The following is a 22,470-nucleotide window of genomic DNA, read 5'->3' as shown; positions in this document are numbered from 1 at the left end:
CCATACAAAAATCGGCCGGCGGCGATGGTCGTTTTGGACACCCAACCGCTGCACGCGCAAGACCCGCCCAAACAGGTTCCGACCCAATAGTCTTTGCTTACGCAAGGGCCTCTAGCCTAGATACTTCTTCTTCTCAGATGACCAGTAACTTTTGAAACACACTCCTTAGGTAGAGAGAAGACAATGACTACTTGACATACTCGTTTGATATGCTAGCGCTTGCCATCCCATTCCCCTAATTACATCAGCCTCTTCACCTTGCGACGTCACCCTATCCACCTTGCTAGAAGTACGGACACTTAGGACGTCCCTATCCATTACAGTATATTTTGCTCTTGCCTATTAATTTCTCTACTAATGTATTCTATATAGTATACTTCTCTATCTACTACATTCCTAACCAATAGAACTGTAACTTTATTAGCGATGGTTTAATTAGTTGCGTTGCCAATATACTTGTTACCTAATACATTAAGCAAGCTAGAGCATCTTTACTATTACTTGTAAGGGTAACTTGCTTAGTAGAATAAGATCACATTTAAAGTTATCTAAGAGGTTTTAAAGAATTAAAGTGTAGAGCCGCAGAAGCGGGCTGGTCTCAAAGAGGATGTAGGCCACGCATAACGAGAAAGATAAGATAATAGTAAGCTATAATATTACTATTTGCTTTGTATATAGTATAAGCTCTGGCTTCCTACTCGCGTAACTCTATTGAGTATTAAGTACAACTTTACACCTAGTGGTTTGCATGATTTAAGTCTATCTAAAGTAGTTGCAAATATCTTTAAGAGAGAGCACTAGAAGGAGAAATAGACTACTAACAACTAAGGTTACTATAGCTGTATAAAGCGCCTACAGCTTTGTAAGGGAGCGATTTGGTAAGGAACAAAATTGTATATGAAGCTATAAAGAGTTGCAAAGCGCAGCGAGGTTTTGAGGTGCTATGCCAAGCCGCTAGGCACTAGGGTGTGCTATATGAGTAAATGTAGGAATACGCGTAGCCAGCCTTGAGGTTGCGGGTAGAGCCATGACAAGCTCACTCGATTAGAGTTAGATTAGTAGAATAGTCACGAAGATGCCTACGAGGTATGAGAAGTGTATAGAGATGAATGGACAAGCAATTCCATTTTGAGTTTGGTGTTGGTGATGGCTGTTTGGTGTTGGCTCAGCTGCCAATCTGTCACACTTGTCTTCTCACCTAGGAAGAAATCATGGAAGCAGAGCACCAGCCGGTAGCATTGAAGAGGGTGACGGGTCTACATAGTATACCGGGATGACATACATAAGCAAAACCTCGAGCGCCATTGGACGCCAATCAAGCCAACCCATGCCGACATCTTCCAGCACTCAGTCCTCAATCACAACAACGTCACGCTCCTGATCCGAGCGCGGCCGAGCAGCTGCCGGGCAAAAACGAGCAACGGCCATGTTCAGAACCTCCCACCTCTCCCGCGCGATCCAATTCTCCTTCGTCTCGTCATGAGCCAGATCATGGTGCAGTTGTGCGTGCTCCCACGCATCATGCAGCGCCTTCGTCAAGCTGCACGGCAGCTCTCGGAGCACGCCGCAGACTTGCTTGACGGATGCTTCGCCTCGGCCGAACAGCTGATCGGAGCGCACGACGCGATGACAGCGATCGTTGGGTTTGTCCACGCGGTCGCGGCATGCGTGGCCCTCCTTTTCGTCTTCGCATCGTTCCTTGCATCCTGGATGGCGGCAGTTTTCCAGCGCGAGAGCCTGTAGTGCAACGAGCACGGGTCGAGCGGCGTCGCGGCGGGCAGCTCTCTGTGCGGCTCGGTCACGGCGGGCGGCAAGCCGGTAAGCCTGTTGTGAGGTCGAAGTGCAGCGGCGTTTCTGAGGAGTGTGCTGGAGGTGTGCCGGCGCCGATGACGAGGTGCTGGATAGGAGTGCGGTATCGACATCGGACGTGCATGCTCGCTTCTTAGACACCGCAGGTAGGGTAGGAGATGACGTGTCGGATACTGGCGAATGCTTATGAGGCTGAAGGGAGGGGCCAGAGTGTGAGATGGACTCGAGCGCGAAATCACGTCGTGGGTTGTCTGCCTGAGCTAGTTCCTCGGAGGACAGGTTCGACGGCAATGTGCTGGCGCGCGGGTGTGCCGGATTGTTGGTGGCGGAAAGCATGTTCGTTCCGGGTATATGCCGTCGCTTCGTTCGATCTTCCAAGGATTCGTTGTGCACTTGGAAGTCTGTTACATGATCATTTGGCCCTGAGTGCGGAAAGTTGCCTGCGCCGGCTGGCTGGTCACCGTCTAGAGCGTGCTTCCGCTTGCTTCGCATGTCGAGAGGTGAGGACGCGATGGCGCTTGAGTATGAAGGGCTTGCAGCCGTGTACTCCGGGTCCGAGGACGGCGAAGCGGGCTCGTGATAAGGAAATCTTATGAGGCTGCCTGGAGAATCGTCGGCAATGTGACCAGCTCCAGCACGATTGATTGCAGAAGAGGGAGGAGTGAGTAGATTGCGGGGACAGGGCAGACCGTCCGTGTCCGCTTCATCTGCAATCCACCGATCTCCAGCAACTGGGCGAGATGTTAGTTACGGGGGTGGACGACAAGTGGACGGCTGCTGTCGGCAATACTTACATCGTTGGTGGTACTCGCACCGCGTCCAGTCCGCCGCACTGATGGCACAGTTGGTGCAGCCGTCACCGAACTCACCTTGTACCACGACACACTCCGGTAAATTGCCCTGCCCGTTCTCGCAGCAGTGGCATTTCCATGTCTGTCGGATGCCTCTTACGTGAGCCAGCAGAGCTCGCAAGGTACATTGGCGTGCGGCATTAACTTTGCGAAGCCGGCCCGGGCGAAAGAGCAGCGGTCTCCTGTCGTGCTCGTCGTGGTACCTGGCCAGGATTTTGGACAGCGCGCCACCGACGCTGGAGACTTTGTTCCGGAGCGCGAGACGATGATCTTTCCCGTCCTCAGGGACGAATTGCAGGCTGTCGAGCTTCTCGACTTCGGCAGGTCGCCCACGGGTGCCGCGTACGAAATGGCATTCCTCGAACTCACGAAGCTTCTCCTCCGCCAGCTTCAGCTGGCCACGCTGCTCCCAAGTCGGCGTCCATCTGACAAGGTACACCCTGTCGTCGTCATCGAGGTCTGGCGTGTGGTTCCATGCACTGATATAAGCATCTTCACGTTCGGCCTCGCTGGAAATGGAAACAAACAGTCTCCCATCGTCACGTCGGCTGATAAAACGTGAAGCGATGGCTGTTGGCTCCCACTCCAAAAGATAAAAATCGCCATGATCTTCTCTATGTTGCAGAATCCTGGACACCGGCCAATCGTGGTTGCGTTCAAGCAGAAGAATTTCTGGTTGCTCCCGTAGCTGTATAGAAGTTGGGTCGACTGTTCGCTTTGACCTTCGGACGTGCTGCTGGTCGTGCTGTTCTGCGCGTAGCATTTCTCGTGCAGGACGTCGCCGTGCCGAAGGCTGGGTGACGGCATTTGGTCCAGCCGTAGCAGGGAGCTGTGGTGCAGGGGTCGAGTGCTCCAGATCAAGTGGTGTGGTTGGTGCTGGTGGCGCCAGAGAAGAACGCTGCGGTGATGTGACTGTCTGCTCGGCTGCAGAAGGTTCAGAAGCTGCAGGCGGGCTGGAAGTGGCCGGATCCAGGTATCCCAGTAGCGGGGACCTGGCTAGGCTGGAGGGTGATGAGTGCACGTCATTGAAAACTGATTCGATGAGGTCCCAAGCCTCCCTCTCGTCGGCGGTCTCCTCACCGCGGGGGCCAAGTGTGGAGTTTGGAGGCGACGCCTTGGAGCGTGAAGTGTGGCCACGTCCACTGGAGGCGTCTGAAGTGCTGGTAGTGCGGAGCGGTGGTCCAAAGTCGCGAGAACGAGACGGTGATATTCTTAGTGCACATGGCTGGGAGAGAGCAACTGAACTCTTGGACGAGAGCCACTTGGACGCTACAGATGGTCCTGCTTGCTCGAACACCTCTTCCGCCGTTCCATAAGCGCTGCTGTTTGTTTCATCCTCAATATCCTCGAAGCGCCAGTCATCGGCGTCGGCCTGTGAGGCAGTCGGGCGAGGTGGCGTGGGAGGTGGCCTTTGCGGAGCATTGATCGGCGTGAAATGGAACATGATTGCTGTTCAGATGTCAGCCACAGCACTTGCATAAGAAGCAAAACTTTCACCTGGCGATGATCACGGAGGACTTCTGGCCCGATCGATATCAGCACTGCTCTGCTCGGATTCGGCTACCGAGATGCTGCGAACGACGTGCCGGAAGCAGGTGTATCCTCTCCTGGTGGCAATCCTGTTGCTCCAGCAGTCTCTCCAACGAGCCGATCACTGCTAGTCTCTAGTCCAGCTATTGAAGCGCTTGCGTTCCAGATGTCGAAGCTCCAGCGGTGCCAACGCCAAAGAGACGGATGCTGCGTGTAGGCCTGATCTCTGTCGGCCTTGTGGCGCTGCTGCGCTGGCGGGCTCCAGGTCGGGGCTCAGTTGAAGTTTCGAGATGTGCTGCTGCTCCTTGCGAGTTGGGAGAATGCTGCCGTGTTCAACGCCGACTTGCTGCTCCTGGATGTTTTGGGCAAGGCGAGGAGAATAGGAAAGGATGTGTGGGCAGCGCTTGGGAGAAAGACGCAGTGAGAATCTCAACGAACAATGGATTGGAGAAGAAAGTACTGATGGGGATCTTGGAGTCGAGAGGCGGAGAATGGTTCTGAATGATGGAAATATTGCTTACCGCACGCGTCTGCTACATCACGCCATGGACGCGGTACGCGTTGGACCTACCGAATCCTGACTCATAAGATACCCCGGGCGGGTGGCTGGTAGTTGCTAGGGTCCCAGTTGGCCGTGGAAGGACTGGGTGGCATGCTGGACGAGCCAATCTGCGCTGGCGCGAGCTGTCACATTTCTTGACATGGCCTATCCGAATCCTTGTCCGGCTGCCAGGTTCGTGCAGTTGGTGGGTGGCCATTGCCGGCCCATGATGGGCACTCTGTACATTGCGAGGGTATCCCATTTGCGTGAAATGTATGGCATTGGCGTCGATGGTGCTGGAGTCAAGAGGACTCGTCGTGGTGGAAGAGGTGAGGTTCGAGGAACATCTCGGCTGGCCTAACCGCATTCGGGCACCTGCCGCGGTCCAGACGCTCGACTTCTCGACCACACCGAACACACCACACCTTGGACTCGACTTTCAAGAATGGCCCAACATGATCCGGCCTCCTCTCGGCGATCCACAGCATGACAAGGCCATTGAGCGGTACAGGAGCCGAATATCCCTCCTGGCACGGAACTCTGGGCTGAGGCGTCAGACCATGCCAGCCCCTGCATGCTTGTGCAACATCGCTTCGAGAGAGGAAGACGACGACCCGTCCTCCGTATCTATACGGCTCTCTTGGACAGGACTTGCGTTACAGGGTACTGCGTCTGTGCCGCGTGAGAGAAGACACCGAGGGCAGCAGGACCGAGCGAGGCAAAGGCATCACTGGACTGGGGCTGCTGGAGGGTTGGACCGCTCGATTGCTGGAGCCTCTGACCTATCGACAGTATATATGAAATCGTGGCGCAGTAGCTTGACGGACAGAAGCACACCAGGGCACGGACCCCTGGTTGAGCATTGGAACTGCCGAGCGAGATCCACCGCATCACCTTCCTGGCTCACACGTATGGTTGCAGAGAACCTGTTCAACTCCCCGTTGTGGTTTCATGGTGCTGGGCCCCCGGCTTCGACCCGGGATGAAGGCGCTTCCGTTTATCAGTCAACACAGTCCTTGGATGCGCTCAGGATGCCTGCTTGTGGGTTGCTTGCCAGGAGTGCCGTTGCACGACCTGATCTCGCTCTGACACGATTTGGAGCAGCGTGTCGTTCAGCACCGTGTTCTACGACAAGGCTGGCAAGCAACATCAGCGAGATCTGTCTTCCGTTGCATGTTCCGAGCACGTTGCGTCTCCCGGCCGTTGCTTTCAATCCGCGCGCTCTTCGCGATCGATGGGATGAGTTACACACTCACGGTCCTCTCGATCCATTCCGCCTCTCATCTCAATCTCAAACGGTGCAGACAATGGCAAGAGCATGCACTAACCGCCACTCCTAATTGTTTTGGAGTGGCAAGATGTGTAGGTAGCTAAGCACAGCCCGCAATTAATCGTCTTCCGATTCACCTTCACCGGCTACGTTGGTGAAGATGTCCAACAACCGCTTCAGCCCAAAGGTCCAACATGAAGCCACAATTAAGTCCACTCTCTTCATTTCGCCAACGCCTCGGTCGCGCCGCCTCATTGTCACTTCCTCTCACGCTCGTACACATGTCGAAAGTGTGCTCGTCACGTCGGTTCGATTAGTTCTCGACTCGGATTCGTGATTTAGAAGAAGGGTACTGTTTTAAGAGACTCTAGCCTAAGACGAGTCGTTGTATTCTGGCGCTTGCGCATTGTTCCCGGCTGACTTAAGACGAGTTAGCTGCATCCACCCTGCGAAGATGAGAGCGCGGGTCTACGTTCGGGTGGGCGGGCAGCGTGAGCTTGGTGAGGCAAGCGAGGACGTCTCGAACCAGTTCAAGTCACTGCAGTGGAAGCGGATGAGTTTCAGCAAAGCAGCATGAAGAATGCCATCCAGCGTCTCAAGCTACGAATGCATCCTCTTCGAACAATGAACAGTCCCAAGCGAGCGCGTGCGCCGCGCAACCCTCAAACTCCCATCCCACAGTGTCATGCGGCAGCATATCCATGACGCAAATACCCATAATCATAACACCGTCCCTTCCACCTCCAGCATTATCTCGCGTCCTCCTCCCCGCTCCTCTCCCGCACCAACACCCTGCGCTTCTTCTTCGCCGGCGTCCTGCTCGCCTCTCCCTGCCCCCTCTCCAGCTCATTCACCGGCGTCGTGCCTCGCGCCAATGGACTCTGTGCCCGATCGAACCCGGCGCTCGCGTTTCGGGACTCACTCCGCGTGTACCCGTAGCCGTAGGGCATAAACGCGTCTCGCGTCCGGACCGGGCTGTCCCTCCCACCCGCCGGCTCGATCTCGCCGCTCCCGACGAACGAGGGGTCCTGCGCCTGGCTCATGGGCGGCGGGTTCTCGGGCCCGTTGCTGCGGGTGGTGATGCCGGTGTTGAAGCCCGCGGTGATGGCGTCTTGCTTGCGGTCGTGGCGTTTCTTGAGCCAGCGGCCGCCGACGCCGAGGGCGGTGAGGCCGATGGCGAGGACGATGATCATGACGACCCATTTCTGCGGCATTTCAATTAGCATCGGTGGGTTTGGGAGAGATGAGACGGAAGAGGGTGCATACCCAATGGCAGTCGAACCAATCGCTGCAGCCTTGGTCATCGAGGTCGCTGGCGGAGGTCCCAGCGTTGGCGGTATTGCTGGGCGTGCTCGGAGAGGAGGATGAGGAAGAGCCAGGTGCTGCCGCGCTTCCGCCATTGCTGCTGCTACCTCCACTGCTGCTACTCCCACCTCCATGCTCAGAAGCGCCGTTGTCGCTCCCGCAGTTCTGCGTGTACCACTGGCTCACTTGGGTGTTGTCGCTGGGGCTGGAGCACGAGTTTGCGCACATGGTGGTCAGGTCGCCCCCGGAACCAGACCAAACTTGCCGACAGAAGCAGGACCATGCTTGGGCGTCATCGGCGGACGTGCCGCCGCAGGCTGATTGGGCTTGGGTGAGGACGGAGCATGATTGACCGCACTGGGGGAGTTGGCCGTTGGAAGTGTCGCTAAGGACTTGGGCGGAGGCGAGGGGGAGGAGGACCGCGGGGAGGAGGGTGGTAAGTGTGAGCTTCATGGTGGCGGGCTGTTCTGGACCACGTGGTCGGATGGAGGAGGTGGTGTCTTCACTGGGTGTCCTTGGTGGGAGCGGGGTCTAGATGTAGCGACAGTCGAAGCGGTGGTGATGTCGAGATGGCAGGGCCAAGTGTCGCCAAGGTATGCGCCCAACGGCAGCCGCGCACACCTCCTTCTCCTTCTGTTTTCAGCTCCTGTATCAATGACTCTCCTCCGGTGTATAGTCCGTCGCCGATGGGGTGGTGGTGCGGTGCCTGTCGGAGGCGTCGTCGAAGGGCGGAAGGGGAGGCGGCTGGCGTTGATGATGCCTGCACGACCAGGAATGGGAACACGAACGGAAGAGCGGCCGCTAAGCCACGTTGGCTCAATGCTTAAGCTTCGTGGAGGCGCGTGCGGGGCCGCGGTTCTGTGTGGAAAGAGCGAGGCAGATCCTCACCTCGTTCTCTTCTTCATCTTCACAGATAAACGCTCGCCAACGCCAACGCCAACATGCAGCTTGTCGGCGTTAATGAGTCGATGACGCGGCGGATGGCGTGCATGAGCTGTCCCTGGCATGTGGCTGCATTGGCTGCATTGGTGCCTTCTTGATGCGGGGAGGAGAGCAGCAGCGAGGCAAGTCTTGATTGCTTTGGGCTGCAGATTTCGAACATCTTCTTCAAAGTGGACGGCGAATAGCGTATGCTGAGTCTCCCATGAGTCTCACTTGCAACATGACATGCTGCGTCGGGCATGGTTCAAGAGGAGATTTGAAGGCGGCTGAACGACCCCCGCGATGTACCTCGTTCAAGAACTTCGTGGTTATGAACCGAACACTTCTGATGGTCTGATACAACCACCAAGCCGGCCACCTGGATCCAGAGCAAGAAGCAAGCCGCCATCTCACCCGGCCGTTGGATTTGCCGGGGGAGTTCGAGGTAGGCCACGGCGGCGTATCATGATGAGAGAGCAGCAGGTTGAAGACTGGGAGTCTGATACTCCATCCTGCGATGCTGGCGTTTCCATTCATCTCTCATCTGGTGTTCTGACGAGGTAGGCTTATTTGGGACACCGAGATGTTCTCGTTGCCTTGCTGCAAACCCGGAGGCTTTGCTAACCTCTCGTGTTGTTTCAATTGCTTCTCGGTAGTCGGAGGACGATCCTTGAGCTGTTTGGAAGGCATGACTCCTACCCATGCCCTGGCCAACAGTCAACCCTCAGAGCCCGCCCTGCTCAAGTCTACCACGGCCGCGAACGGACATTTTCCTTCGCCTGTGGACTGAGCACATGCACAGAGCCGATTGGTAATGTCCTTTCCACTGGAAAAGGTACGCCAGCGAACATTAGTACTACGCAGTGGTGCGAGGACACTGTTATGCACGAACTTGCTGATCCATGCTGAAGGCCGGTGAGGTGACTCGACTGAAGGAGAGGTTGGAAGCAGACCAGCGCACGACGAACACCTGCGTACTAGAGTTGATGCTCCGGAAGCAGTCCGCTACCAGCCAGAGTCTGGGCTCATTGGTGCACTCGAGCAAGACCATGGATCTGAAGATGGAGGCCGGAATCAGCAGCCTGCGCCAGGAAATCACGGTCCTGGCCCGTCAGAATCAAGCGGCACTCGCGGACATTGCTACGAAGCTGGACCGTCTTCATGACCTTGGGCAACGTGCGGCGAAGTCTCCAGCTGTTCTCCAGAGTCTGGTGTTCGACGAGTTCTACCATCGGGAGCTGGCCATCCACGAGGCCCACCAGACTACCTTCAAATAGATTTTCGTGCATGACACAACTTCATTCAAATATTGGCTCGAGTCTGGCCGCGGAGCATTTTGGATCAATGGGAAGGCAGCTTCAGGCAAATCGACGCTGATGAGGTTCGTGGCGAGCAACCCGCAGACGCGGCAGATACTGCAACGATGGGCTGGGCAGAAGGAGCTGGTGGTCGCCAAGCACTGTTTCTCGAATGCTGGAACGGAGATGCGGAAGTCTCACAAGGCCTGCTGCAGAGTCTGCTGTTCCGGATTCTTTCTACCTGTCCCGAAAACATCCCGTCCGTCTGCGCTGCGAGATGGGCCCAGCATACAGATGAAGATCAGGAAGCCGCAGGATGGACGAGGAGGGAACTTTCAGAAGCGTTCACGGCAGTGCTGCAGCGAAGCCTAGATACGCGATTCCTCTTCTTCATTGACGGTCTCGACGAGTACGTCGGCGGGTTCGATGACTTGCTAGCGGACCTGCGAGCACTGACCGATTCCCCACTGGCCAAGATCTGCGTCTCCAGTCGTCCTTGGAACCCGTTCAAGGAAGCTTCCGGATCTCGGCCGGAGCTGATGTTGGTGCTGCAGGACCTCACCTCCACCGACATCTACCGGTATGTTCAGGCGAGCCTGCAGTCGAACCCCAGATTCGTAGCGCTTGCTGCTCGGGAACCGAGGGCACACAACCTTCCGAAAGAGATCCGGGACAAAGCTCAAGGTGTGTTTCTCTGGGTGTATCTCGTAGTACGATCTCTATTGCGTGAGCTAGGAGAGCGCGATAACTTTGCCATGCTCGAGAAGAGGCTCCGGGACACGCCAGCAGATCTCAAAGAGCTCTTCGTTCGTATTCCTGGAGCCGTCGAGCCGGTTTACCGTGAGTGGTCTGCGCGTGCGCTGCTAATCGCGACGGGCTCCGGCGAAGCATTGCCATTAGTCTTCTACTGGTTCCTGCAAGAAGACGCGGCCAGCCCAGAACTTGCGTTCAAGAGAGACACAAACGTTCTCCCTGATTCTGAAGTTCCTGCCGTTGAAGATGAAAGCATGTTGAGGATCAACTCATGGACGAGAGACTTTCTAGAATGCACTACGCTCGGAGTGCAGGGTCAGGCAGGAGACACTGATCCACCGATACTGCGCTCGATGAATGTTCGGAAAGTCGACTTTCTGCACCGCACAGTGCGAGACTTTCTCCTGGAACCCGAACGAACAGAGATTCTGTTCGAGAGAGCCGGGGTGGGGTTCGACCCTTTCGTGGTCACCTGCCGAGTCTTCTTGATCCTCGCGAAGGACCTCCGCCACCACGACGAGGTCTCCGCGGTTGCCCGACTGCGAGACCTCATCCTCATCCATCTCGAGAGGACCACGACGATCAACACCCGGAAACGTATCCTGGCAGAATTGAGCGTCCTAGGCAGGACTTTGCCCGGAGCCAATCGAGAACGTTGGAGCCGACTCCTAAATGAGATGGACGAGCAGGGCGCGGCGAGGTCCCGCAAGTTGGATGACGCTGGTATGTCCCGCATGTTGACCAGGACTGGGGAGGAGATGGACGGAGATGAGTTCTTCGAGATGTCTCAGCGCTTCTATCAAGGACGTTTGGCTCAGGGGACACTCAGCCGCAGAGCAAATCCACAGCGTGCTCAGTTTCGGACCGACGATTCTGCTCTTGCGATGGGTGTCACTCCGACATATGCGAAGAGCATGTCTGCCAGATTTCGGGCTCTGCTGCGTTTGGACCGGGAGAAGAAGGGCTGAGAATGTCGGCATCAATACTCCTGCTCGCCTCTGTTGCATGTCAGAACCCGTTCTCAACTCTTGGAGGACTTTGCGGTGACAAAAGTCCTTTTCCCAAGTCTGGACGAACCAGGCATCCACTGCCCCGTGGGCAAGGTCCTCGCTGGTGGTATTCACTTCACCTCACTCGTATGACGCAACGGTAAGAAGCCAGCATCGAGCCGTTGGGAACAGAAGTCAAAGATTCCAATCACCTGATGTCATTCCTTTTACTTGCCATGAGAACTCCGGGCTCGACCCTACTCTTGAAGAAGAACTACAGATAGCAACGTTGCGAGTCGGTTCATGAACTCGGCAGTTCGCTGCCGCTGCAATGAGACTGCCGCGCATGCTGTTCGCCAAAGCATTGGGTCCGAAAGGCTCGGAATCGATATTAACGCTCAGTGCCACCTACTGGGTCCCACTCGCAGATAAACTTGCAGCGGCCAATGATTGGAGCATTCTTACTGGTCTGAAGCGGCATGCTGCGGCGGGGATGGGTTAACAACGATACAACGGTGGCCTACAGGTGATGAGGCCATTCCCGCATTGCACTACAACAATCGTGGGCCGTTTCATTCGCTGCTGGGACTACACGATCAATGCTCAGGAAGCGGTAGGATCGAGCAGCCTGGAGTTGATCAGGTCATCCGCAGCGAAGTATGGACAAGACTGTATTCTCTAGACGTGTACCTGTATGTCATGAAGTGCTGCAAGACATCTACAATCACCATTCCCAACCACCTCCGTCAGCCGCAGCTCATCCACTGCATCCAGGCCCGCCATTCCGCGGCCAATCGAGGGCAGATAGGCAGGAATTTCTCGAAACCGCAGCTGCTCTTTCCAAGCTCCCAACCATCACCTCACCACTCCAACCTCTTCTCCTCCCCTCCCTACGGGGCGCCTCCTTGCCCCAATCATACATCCCACCCATCTCCACAAATGGCACCCGATCCCGCTTGACCTGCTGCATCGCTTTTCCACCCCGACGTCGACGACACTCGCATTCCTCGTCATACCCTCACTCGTCGTCATCGTACTCTCTCCCTTTTCGAGGAAGCACATCTCCCGCGTTAGGCGAGTCGGTCGACGGCAGTACCTTAAGTGCCTCAAGAGGAGGTTCATCATCCAGCGCATTTGCTTTTAGCGGGACTGCTTGCACCGCTTGCTCTTCCTCCTCGTCATCTGGAGAACGGAGGATGATGCCCAGACCGATGGCCCAGAAGAGGATGGCGGCCAGTCCACAGACGACCTGGAGCCAGGGCGTGCTTGCTAGGGAGGGCATTGTGGTGGTGGTGATAAGGCGGGCGCCCTTTGGAGGCTACGAGTTGCTGTTCCTGATGGAGCCAAGCGATTCTTCCCAATCCCGAATGCTGAATGGTGCCCGAAGCTGGTTGATATGTACAAGGAGCAGCGAGACCAGGTGGAGCTTCGGGCAATGCACAATGCTACCCAAGCACACCTGTACAACATCAGCATACGCTCGCGCCTGTTTTGTGCTCAACCTTACTGTAGTACGATCCTCTTATACCCGCCTCCTCGGCTGCCTCGGAGATTGTGTTGTAAGTCGAAAGATGAAGTCTGGATTGGTGAAGTGAGATCGGAGGTTGTTGGCCGCTCCCGAAGTTCCAGAATTCGGCAAAAGTGGACCCTCGCCCGAGCAGCGACAACGGCTCCACATGCTCGAGATATCAACAACATCCTCCCTCATCGGGCAACGACGGCGAGCTTGAAGAGAAGACATGATGATATACACGACTCGGTCCATCCCGCTCGCTGGACTCTGGTTCAAAGTTCGCCAGTTGGGGTAGAGAGTTTCAGTCGAGCAACACAACAGCGCCATGCGTCCTCCCTTGGACATGGAAAAGAACCCATCCATTATGATAGGCGTACTCGGTAGCCAACAACACCTCCAACGCCCTAAACCACTCTGTCCCAACATGCTTGACCGGAGCCACTAGGACCTCTCGGAGTGGGCAAAGGCGCCCTGTCCACCTACCTCGGCACCACCCACAACTTCACGCACTACTCCGTCAGCGAATCCGTGCGCTACTAAATGAAAGCCCACCCCTCCTTCCTGCTCGCCGTGGCGATACGGGACAAGCTCAACAACCAGGGCTTCCTTACCTCCGCCGAGCTGAATCGGTTCATCGAGTCCGCGATCGCGGAGGCGAGACGGGAGGGGAGGAGCGGGGTGTTGATCGACGGCTACCCAAAGTGCAGCGAGCAGATGGAGTCGTTCGATCTGCCCCCATAGCCTTCCGGCGAGCGGCAGACGAGCTCCGTGGACAAAGGTGAAGGCGGAGCGCCGGATCCCGTCCTCCTGTTCACAGTCTTCGGAGCGACGGCAAGGCAGCGGTATCTGGCACGTCGCGGCGTGTAGAGGTTTATGGAAGTAGAAGGCGAGGGAAGAGAATCTGCGGGAGCTGGAAAGGGTGTTGGGGGAAAGTAGGTTATGGAGGGGGGCGATGGGGGGATGAGCGGCGAAGGCGGATGAGAAGATGGCCTCTAGGCATGTGGAAGTTTATGGAAGCAGAAGACGAGGGAGGAGAATTGGCGGGAGCTGGAGAAGGTGTTAGGGCGTAGTGGGCCGTGCAAGGAGGTAATGGGAGCGTGAGAGACGGGACGGATGTCTGCGGGACTGACTCGCGGCGCATTGGTGGCCACTGTGAGAGAAGTAGGGAAGAACCATGATGTGTTTAGGCTTCCGAAGCGGCCGGCGTGGTATTCGTAAGATATGACTGGTGAAGATGCGGCTGATGGCGATGCAAGTTACCCTGGTGCCAATGTTCCAGCCTTGAACACAAGAGAATGGCAGTCGGGGGAAAAGGAAAGCAGCGAGCGAACGAGCACAGAGAAAGAGACTGGTATGAAGCGCAGTCAATCGTGAAATCGTGTTTCGAGCCTACCGCTACTGCCAGTCTCGCATTCATGTCGGCCGCGTCAGTTCAATGATGTCAGTGCAGTCGTTCCAAATCACCAGCTTCCCCGGCATTCAGCCACCTTCCTTCTCAGTCGCGACGAAGAGACACACATCCAAACCAAAGCTTCCTAGCTCATGCAAGAACAAAGACAATCCCCCAATCTTTCATCCTCCGGCTGCCTTCTGCAGGCCTTACAGTGTGCACCCGCCAACCTCGACATCCGCAGCCAACGCAACGTGCAAACGCTCTCAAGGCACTCTGGTGAACGAACCATCCTCCTCGCGCACCCACTCCCTATCCCACGGGCTCCTCCTCACCGTCGACGGTCCGAGATCAAGATTACTCACGATTCCCGGCCCCGTGCCCGCCTCCTGCGACATCATCAGCTCCAACATCGACGCCCCTCCACCTGGCGGTACCCCCGGCGCGTTCCCGTACACCTTCTCGCCCAGCATGCGCACCTTCATCGGCATCCGGTCGTCCTTCCAGTCCTCTTGAATGTCGGCCTTCTCTGAGGCGTAGTGCAACGAAAAGTTGTGGTCAGTCCGCAAGCCGTAGGCGACAGCTGCTTCGGTCCTTGCGTCGGTCCACCAGGGCGGGAGGAAGTCGGGGACGTCTTTGGCTTTGCAGAGGAAGTCGCGGAAGGCGCGCTCGGAGGTGGCGTCGTCGTGGAAGATGGTGCCGGGCATGTTGTGGACTGCATCTCACATGATTTAGCTAGAGGGCGGGTGTGGAGGGTGAGCGGGTGGACTTGCACTCCAGATTGTAGTGATCCTCCTGCCGCATTCGGATGACATCGATCAAGATCTTGAACGTCTCCTCCTCCTGCCGATCATGCAAAAAGTTGTTGTGGTAGATGGCAGTGAAGGGTTTCGCGTCAGATCGGGCGGGCTTCGCCTCGCCTTCGCCCGCCGACATCCCACGCATGCCGGCCAACATGGAGTACATCTGCTTGTGGCTGCGCCATGCCCTCTTCTGGCAGTCGCGGTTGCAGTAGGAGGCGGACTTGCACTTGGCACATTGCTTGAAGGGACCTTCAGTCTTGCCGCATTGGTCGCACTTTATTGCCGAAGGTGTGGGTGATGAGGAGGGTGCTGCGGTCTGTGGAGTGGAAGAGCCGGCGGCGATGCCATGGCGATTCTGGCAGGATGAGGGACAGGGTGAGGCAGTTCAAGGAGAGGACGAAGCACGGAAAGAGAGAGCAAAGATGCAAGGAGATCGTTTGCCAACGTTGGCGGTGAGATGAGAAATGCGCGTAAAGTGCGGGGTTCGCGCTTGCCTGGGTTCGGACGAATCTGACGAATCTGACGCGCTAGCACGTGCAAATGGTTCTGTTGAAGTCTGACGACAATCTGATCGTTTCTGGTGAAAACCGGACGGATTCTGACGATTCTGATGTTCGGTCGAGCGGAAGGTTCGAAAATACCGCAGCGTTGGACGGAAACGTCGCGCCATGGCTTGGAAGATCCAGGAAGAAGAGCCCATGCACGCGTGCGAGGGTTTGAGAATTCGAGCCATCCGGCTGGGTTGGCACGTTCACTTACCTGCACGTCTTCGGCAGTGCTGGAACCAAATCTCGGGTCGAAGTCCTGCTGTGCATCGATATTTCGGTCTGTGTCTTCTACGGCCTTGGGAAGCGATAGATGGTTGTCTTGGGATCAGTGCATCAGAGCCGTTGGGCATGTGAAGGCCGAAAACGTAGATCCAGTCCAGTATGTTGAAGGTCCTGGCATCAAATATGCGTAGGAAGCGCAAGCCGAGAGCATTGATCTCTTCCAAGGACAGCATTTTTGGCTTGTGAACCGCGATAGAGTACTTGCATCCAGCCAGCAACCAGTACGAAGTAATGTCGAACCCAAGCGAAGCAGGTTGTCATGGCGGTCGGCGTGCATGCTCCCGTGGCCTGAAAAGGTGCATGTCGTGCCGTGGACTTGGGCGTCAAGGTTGCAAGGCACAGGGTACCGAGATGGGTCAAGTTTGATCCGCAGAAGATGCTTGTTCCCAGCCACCATCGACCCCCAACACAGCTTCGCGGGACGAACTCTGTAACGCGCTGTCCTGTCGTACACGGAAGTGTCTCCCCGTGCCAGGTATACTGGTGGTGGAACCGGATATGGCGGCGTCAAGGACGTCGTGCGGCCTCTTCGAATGCGGTCCAGGATCGCTCCCGCCTCGCCTCGGACGCTGGGACGGCGCATTGGCTCAGAAGGGACCGAGATGACGGCGATCCAGAGTGTCGTACGCAGTGGCGGCGCTCAGGGTCAGGGCTGGTATGCTGGCCCGGGTGTCACTTTCGAGCTGTCATATTTGACGAGTATCGCAGATGCGTGGCAGCGCCATGGCTGTCGACCAGCATCAAGCCCCTGCAGCATGCAGTGAAGCTTTTCAATCAAATTGTCGATGCAGAGTGATCCCGGTACCGATACAACAGCCGGTGGCGATGGAGTTGTCGAGTTGTCGAAAGGAGTTGAAGTGAAGTGGTGAGCGAGCGAAAGTGAGCGGCCGGAACAACTTGCCTCCGCTCGGTCTTGGCTCCCCCGCGGCGTCATCGCAAGGCAGGCGAGGCCGAGCTCGAAACATGTGAATCTCGGACATTCGCAAACACGCAGTGAGCCTCACTCTTCCTTTATTGACGAGCCACGTATGGGCAGCTGAATGTGACGCCGCTGTCACCACGACCACTACCCATACCCTCCTCTCCACGCCCTTCCCTCGACACCGCCACCATGGCCTACGACGGTGAGCTCAGCAGTCACTCCCATCATGCCCGCACAAACACTGACCTCCAGCAGGCAATCTCCCGGCACCCACCTTCGACCTCGACACCTACGCCAACAATTACCAAGGTAGACATCACCGCCTCCTCCACCTCCAACACCCCACTGACACCACCTCCCAGGCGCCCTCCTCCCGATCCGCCTCGCGCACATCTCCACCCACTGCCCCTCCCTCTCCCGCCATGCCCTCTCCTCCGCCATCGACGCCGCCAAGCAGGGCAAAGATGTCCAGCTCTACGCCCGTCTGCACGACATCGCCGACCGCCTCGGCTTCGCAGACCTCGCCAAGATGGACACGGCGTGGGCGTCGAAGCAGGAAGAGGCGAATCGGAGAGAGCTGTCCAGATTAGAAGGAGAACTACGCGGCTACAAGAACAACATGATCCGCGAGAGCATCCGCATGGGCCAGGACGATCTCGCAGCACACCAACTCAGCACCGGCGGGCCCGTCCCCGACCCCAACGATCCGCATTCACAGCACACCTCCGGCTACAATGCCGCCTACCAGGCCTACGGCAAGATGCGCGACTACTGCACCACGCCCACCCACATCGCCAGCATGACCCTCCGCCTAATCTACACCTCTCTCCTCCAAGCCGTCTCCTCCCGCCAGGCCGGCGGCTCGCCCACCATGTACTACAACACCGCCGTCTCCAACGCCCACCGCATCCGCACCATCGGCGTGAAGGAAGAAGAGATGGACCGCCTCGTCCCCATCATGAACGCCTCCCTCGGCATCGCTTACCTCGGCAACGGCTCCTACCGCGACGCCGCCTCCTACCTCCTCTCCACGCACCAAGACTACGCCACCTTGGGAGCGGTCCACAACACCGACTTCCCGCGCATGGTCGCCAGCGGCAACGATATCGCCGTCTACGGCGGGCTGTGCGCTCTGGCGACGATGGACCGCGAGCAGCTCCTCACTAGAGTCCTCGGCGGGCCGTTCCGCTTCTTCCTGGAGCTGGAACCCCATATGCGCAAAGCCATCTCCCTCTACACCACCGCCAAGTACGAAGCCTGCCTCAACACGCTCCGCCACTACCACGCCGACTGGTCGCTCGACGTCTTCCTCGGCCCGCACGTCGACCTCTTATTCGCCCGCATCAGGGAGAAGAGCATCACGGCCTACTTCTCCTCCTTCTCCCAGGTCTCCCTCTCCTCCCTCGCCTCCACCTTCCCGCCCGCTCACACCACTTCCTCCGATGTTCAACACGCCATGGAGCTCGAAGCACTCTCGATGATCCAATCCGGCACCCTAGCCGCTCGCCTCGACGTCGTCAACGGCCTGCTCGTGGCCCCGCGAACGGAGGCGCGCGCGGCGACGCACGCGGATGCGAAGGCCGCGGCGGACGAGGTGGAGCGGACGTTGTTGCTCAGGTTGCAGAGGGTCAATGCGGTGGTGGCGGGGCTGGAGGTGCCGAGGGGGAAAGGTGGGGGTGCGCAGCAAGCGGGGTGGTGAGGAGGGATGTTTGATGATGAATGAATGATGATGTGCGGGATTGCTGGGGATGATGGGGTGGGTGTGTGGGTGTGTGGCATAGCGTGGCGTTTGCTGGGGGCGTTGAGGGATATATCGATACCAGGGGCTGCATATAGAGATGAAGCCGCCGCTCAGATGGCGGCGAGTAGAACGAATGGAACGACATCCCCAGAGCGTCTCGCTCCATCGCCTCTCTGTGCTTTCTCGTATATTTCTCCAGACGCGCAGCATCTGCATGATAGTTGGCGATTGCTGAAGGCGTTGAGGGATAGATGGGAGATACCACGGACGAGAGACGCCGCCACCGCCATCCCAGCGGTGCTAGACATGAATAGAAAGAAATTCAAGAGCGCAGTACCAGACACTCCCGCTCCATCACACGGTCTCGCTGGCATCTCGGGAAGAGTATGAGTACCACACGCAAAGGCGCCGGCGTGGCGGGAGGCATTGAAGGATATTTGTAGATCCTAGGAGGTGGATACCAGCGAAGCAGATCCGTCTGGAGGGCAAGCTGTGATATGATATGAAGGGGGTGAAGTTCAGGAGCACCACATTGATCTTGCTCACTTCCCGATTCCCGCCTCTGGTTTCGCTTGTCTTGAGTATCGAGCGGTATCTGCGTGACGGCTGGTGATTGCTGAAGGCGTTTCGGGATACGGAGTAGATATGAATGAAAGACGAGCGGTACCTACGAGAGAGTATTTCGCCGCTGTGTCAGCGGTGCTTGAGAGGGATGGAGAGGCTTTTGATGGACATTGAAGCGATCTGCGATGATTTGTTGGGTTGGTGGGTTGATGGGTAGAACACCGTCGTAGCACTGCCCGGTCGGACAGCCGCAAGAACAAATTACCTGAACTTTCAGTGCCTCTCGAACTAGGCGGAATCTCACCATTGGAACGATGGTCATCAGTAGGGTAGCGTACAACCAACCAGTCTCACGATGGTCTAAACCCAGCTCACATTCCCTCTGTTGTGAAGGGTTAGCTTCATCTTTATTTCTCGTGTGTTCGGTCGAAGAGTGTGCATAGGTGCAGGGTACATGTACTTACATTAGTTGGTGAACAATCCAACGCTTACCGAGTTCTGCTTCTGCTTCGGTATGATAGGAAGAGCCGGACTGACATCGAAGGATCAAAAAGCAACGGCGGTATGAACGCTTGGCTGCCACAAGCCAGTCATCGCTGTATAGGTGTTAGCATGTTATTGTGGATATGGGTTGTAGGTAGGTGAAAGGACGAACCTGTGGTAACCTTTCTGGCACCTCTTGCCTCAAATTTCGAGGGACTACCAGAGAGGATGGAGAAGCCGCACTGTTATTGTTTGTGTTCACACTGAGGATTACAATCAAGGGGACAGGATTTGTGCCCTTTTGCTCTACTGGAGCTTTCTGTTCTCCATGAGTCCGTCTTAGATGTAGTTAGCATTAGTTTGGTTGGAAGGTGGTAGTTGCATGGGATGTTTCTTACCTTAGGACACCTACGTTGTAGGTTGCCAGATGTGCCGCTGTAGCAAGCTCATTATGTGGCAATGTCGTCAGGTGGGCGAGGTGAGTGCTATTGCGGCCGGCTTCATCAACGTGAACTGAATTCGAACGGCGAAGCGATGGGCTGGAATGGAGTGGCCAGACTCGTAGAGGGAGCCGCCAACACGCTTGCATTCTCGGTGATGCTCTGTGTCTGCCTGCAACTGCCACGCAAAGCTTTCCTTGCTTCCGCCCTTTCTACTTCTCTCCGCTTTCCCGCGGTAAAGATCCAGGGAGAGCCTGCTGGAGGAGTCTTGGTTGCTCCAACTATTGCCTGAGTCTGAAGAGCGACACGTTCGGACCCAATGCTGCCGTCCGGCAAGCATGTATGTAGCCTCGTGCTAAACCACCGCACTGGCCACATTGACGTTTGGATGCCTTGCCACCCGCTCCGCTCGAGAGTTGGCAGCTGGTGTAGTAGTTCTCGCCGGAGATGGCAGAGAGGCAACTACGCTGCGCTCGACAAGACCGCTGCTTGCAACAGCAGGTGCTGATGGAGTGCTGTTGCTTAAGCAATAGGCAGAGGTGCGTAGCTTAGATGGCCAATGGCTGCGACGCGAAGTTGGTAGCCGTGACTTGCATCTTATGTCACCAATTCTTGATCTTGAGCTGTAGACTGTGCAAGCGGATTGCTGGGTTCTTGCCCTGCCGCAAGCTATGGCGCTGTACATACTCTCAAGACGCAGTAAGACCATCTATGCCTCGCCCAGGTCGGCGTCTGCTTTGATTGAGGGCAATGCAACACATTGCTCGGTCACCGTGCAGATCACCACTAGTTTTTACACGCCATCTGTAGAGTCCAAGTTTCAAGCGAATCGCCTGCTTCAAGAGGCTGGACCGTGGAATGAGTAGCTTAATGCCACGCTATCTTGCATTCGAGTATCTGGCTCTCTTGTTGATCCCACCGAAGTGTGCACCGCTGCGATTTGGTGCGCCGCGATTGTGGCCACCGCTGCCCGAGCGCTGTACAGCATGCCGTTGAGTGATTCTTAGAGGAGGCGCTATATCCTCCTACGATGCCGCCCAACGCCTTGCTTCGGTGACAAGCCCGTCAAAGTTCAGTTCTGCGAGACCTTCGGGACCGCAGCCGGCGATGTTGTATCGGTGCTCCAATATCACCAGCCATTAGCTAAAGCGATGCCCAAGCGCAATTGGGAAGAGCTGCGACTTGTGGTTGCCTTCGATTTTGAAACCTCCACGAATCAGTCGAAGTTGTTGACCTGATCGTTGAAATCGTTGAGGAAGTCCAAAAAGCTAGCATACTCGTCCGTGAACCTAACAGATTGCACACGACCAAGTTGGTTGATACACGGGATAACGCCTCTAGGTGTGCAAAGGTCGTCTAGAACCACGATGGCTCCTCGCACGTCCTCGGTATGCTGCAGTTGCTGGATGAGACGGTCGTTCACGACGTGCAGGATGGCAAGCAGGAGGAGTCCCGACTTCTTGGTGTACAACGCGTTCGAGAAGACCCGGCTGTTGTGTTCAGCAATAGACAGACTTTTCGGGGTGTCGAGGACCGGAGTTTTCGTCCCATCAATCATGCTCAAGCAACCGACACATCTCGCTCCGATCTTGGTGGCTCCGATCCATGGCAGCCAGTTCCCACAACCTTCAAGCATCTCTACGCCCTCGAAGAGATCCAGGGTCGTTCGCAAGAACGGACACGGCATTGCGGATCTCGTAGGATCTCTTATTTAGTCTGTAGTCCGCGAGGTCCGCCATGGCCAAAGCAATAATGGGCTGTGGTAGCTTTACGATGATGGAAGAGGCGGGATCGAGCTTGAGCAATGTGCTTCCGCCGAGAACATCCGATGGCAGTCTAGACTAACCCCTTCCGAACTGTAATGCAAGGAAGCGGAATGAATGAACTCAAGTCTCCATCTGTTGTTCACCGAACATCGACATGGGCTAGAATCTATAGCACGACGTTGGGTGCCTGCATCCAACCATCGTTACCAACGAAAGTTCCACGCCGGGACAAGCAGCTTCACCATTCAGGAAGCTACCTGAAGAGCTGCTAGTACTCATCCTTGACGAATGCCTCAGTACGAATCCCTTTGGACCTTTGAATGATCTGACGGCGGATGAAGCTACAATCAAGCAGGTTCTATGATACGCCAGTGGTACAAGTCACTCACACCAAGCAGGGCTCGGCAGGAAGCACCTCAAGCAGTTGCGACAGGCCTGCAGGGGGTACTCGTACCTGCCGCGCCTGCTATCCCACCTGTTCAGAATTATGCAACTGGTATCGAACGTTGAGTCCTCGAGGCGAAGTTGAAGAAGCTCGCCGTTCCACAGCCCGAAAATCGCAGACCACAAGAGAGTAAGGTAAGGCAAGCAACGGTAAGATGTTGAGGTGAGCTTGAAGAAGGTGTTGTTCCACCCTCCTACAACCGGCCTTCTATATCTATCACATCAAAACGAACGCCATGCTTAACCAACACCGAACCATGCCGCCCACCGCTGCGCTGTACTGCAGCTGTTTGAACCCCAATAATGC

At 56.4% G+C, this 22,470-nt stretch overlaps 9 protein-coding genes across 9 annotated transcripts; 3 read left to right on the top strand and 6 right to left on the bottom strand.

The window, feature by feature from the left end:
* Positions 1-1,347: 1,347 nt before the first annotated feature.
* LTR77_002007 (uncharacterized protein) lies at positions 1,348-4,104 on the bottom strand (the record flags this gene model as incomplete). The annotated part of the gene is made up of 2 exons (XM_064799266.1): positions 1,348-2,540; positions 2,604-4,104. 2 exons carry the CDS (start codon positions 4,102-4,104, stop codon positions 1,348-1,350), a joined length of 2,694 nt encoding a protein of 897 aa, XP_064662021.1.
* A 2,646-nt stretch (positions 4,105-6,750) lies between these two features.
* LTR77_002006 (uncharacterized protein) lies at positions 6,751-7,759 on the bottom strand (the record flags this gene model as incomplete). Its single annotated transcript, XM_064799265.1, has 2 exons — positions 6,751-7,206; positions 7,268-7,759. The coding sequence occupies 2 exons, from the start codon at positions 7,757-7,759 to the stop codon at positions 6,751-6,753; spliced, it is 948 nt and encodes a 315-aa protein (XP_064662020.1).
* A 1,282-nt stretch (positions 7,760-9,041) lies between these two features.
* On the top strand, positions 9,042-9,504 carry LTR77_002005 (uncharacterized protein; the record flags this gene model as incomplete). Its single annotated transcript, XM_064799264.1, has 2 exons — positions 9,042-9,062; positions 9,139-9,504. The coding sequence occupies 2 exons, from the start codon at positions 9,042-9,044 to the stop codon at positions 9,502-9,504; spliced, it is 387 nt and encodes a 128-aa protein (XP_064662019.1).
* Positions 9,505-9,650: 146 nt separating this feature from the next.
* LTR77_002004 (uncharacterized protein) lies at positions 9,651-11,246 on the top strand (the record flags this gene model as incomplete). Its single annotated transcript, XM_064799263.1, has 1 exon — positions 9,651-11,246. One exon carries the CDS (start codon positions 9,651-9,653, stop codon positions 11,244-11,246), a length of 1,596 nt encoding a protein of 531 aa, XP_064662018.1.
* A 1,039-nt stretch (positions 11,247-12,285) lies between these two features.
* LTR77_002003 (uncharacterized protein) lies at positions 12,286-12,549 on the bottom strand (the record flags this gene model as incomplete). The annotated part of the gene is made up of 1 exon (XM_064799262.1): positions 12,286-12,549. One exon carries the CDS (start codon positions 12,547-12,549, stop codon positions 12,286-12,288), a length of 264 nt encoding a protein of 87 aa, XP_064662017.1.
* Positions 12,550-14,259: 1,710 nt separating this feature from the next.
* ANKMY2 (Ankyrin repeat and MYND domain-containing protein 2) lies at positions 14,260-14,877 on the bottom strand (the record flags this gene model as incomplete). Its single annotated transcript, XM_064799261.1, has 2 exons — positions 14,260-14,315; positions 14,460-14,877. 2 exons carry the CDS (start codon positions 14,875-14,877, stop codon positions 14,260-14,262), a joined length of 474 nt encoding a protein of 157 aa, XP_064662016.1.
* Positions 14,878-14,905: 28 nt separating this feature from the next.
* LTR77_002001 (uncharacterized protein) lies at positions 14,906-15,115 on the bottom strand (the record flags this gene model as incomplete). Its single annotated transcript, XM_064799260.1, has 1 exon — positions 14,906-15,115. The coding sequence occupies one exon, from the start codon at positions 15,113-15,115 to the stop codon at positions 14,906-14,908; it is 210 nt and encodes a 69-aa protein (XP_064662015.1).
* A 1,799-nt stretch (positions 15,116-16,914) lies between these two features.
* LTR77_002000 (uncharacterized protein) lies at positions 16,915-18,424 on the top strand (the record flags this gene model as incomplete). The annotated part of the gene is made up of 3 exons (XM_064799259.1): positions 16,915-16,927; positions 16,981-17,034; positions 17,088-18,424. The coding sequence occupies 3 exons, from the start codon at positions 16,915-16,917 to the stop codon at positions 18,422-18,424; spliced, it is 1,404 nt and encodes a 467-aa protein (XP_064662014.1).
* Positions 18,425-21,169: 2,745 nt separating this feature from the next.
* LTR77_001999 (uncharacterized protein) lies at positions 21,170-21,640 on the bottom strand (the record flags this gene model as incomplete). Its single annotated transcript, XM_064799258.1, has 1 exon — positions 21,170-21,640. The coding sequence occupies one exon, from the start codon at positions 21,638-21,640 to the stop codon at positions 21,170-21,172; it is 471 nt and encodes a 156-aa protein (XP_064662013.1).
* Positions 21,641-22,470: the final 830 nt, after the last annotated feature.

This window comes from Saxophila tyrrhenica (assembly GCF_035928015.1).
Source record: "Saxophila tyrrhenica strain CCFEE 5935 chromosome Unknown scaffold_3, whole genome shotgun sequence".
In the NCBI taxonomy this organism is placed as follows: Eukaryota; Fungi; Ascomycota; class Dothideomycetes; order Mycosphaerellales; family Extremaceae; genus Saxophila; species Saxophila tyrrhenica.
This window is presented reverse-complemented; position numbering and strand designations above follow the sequence as displayed.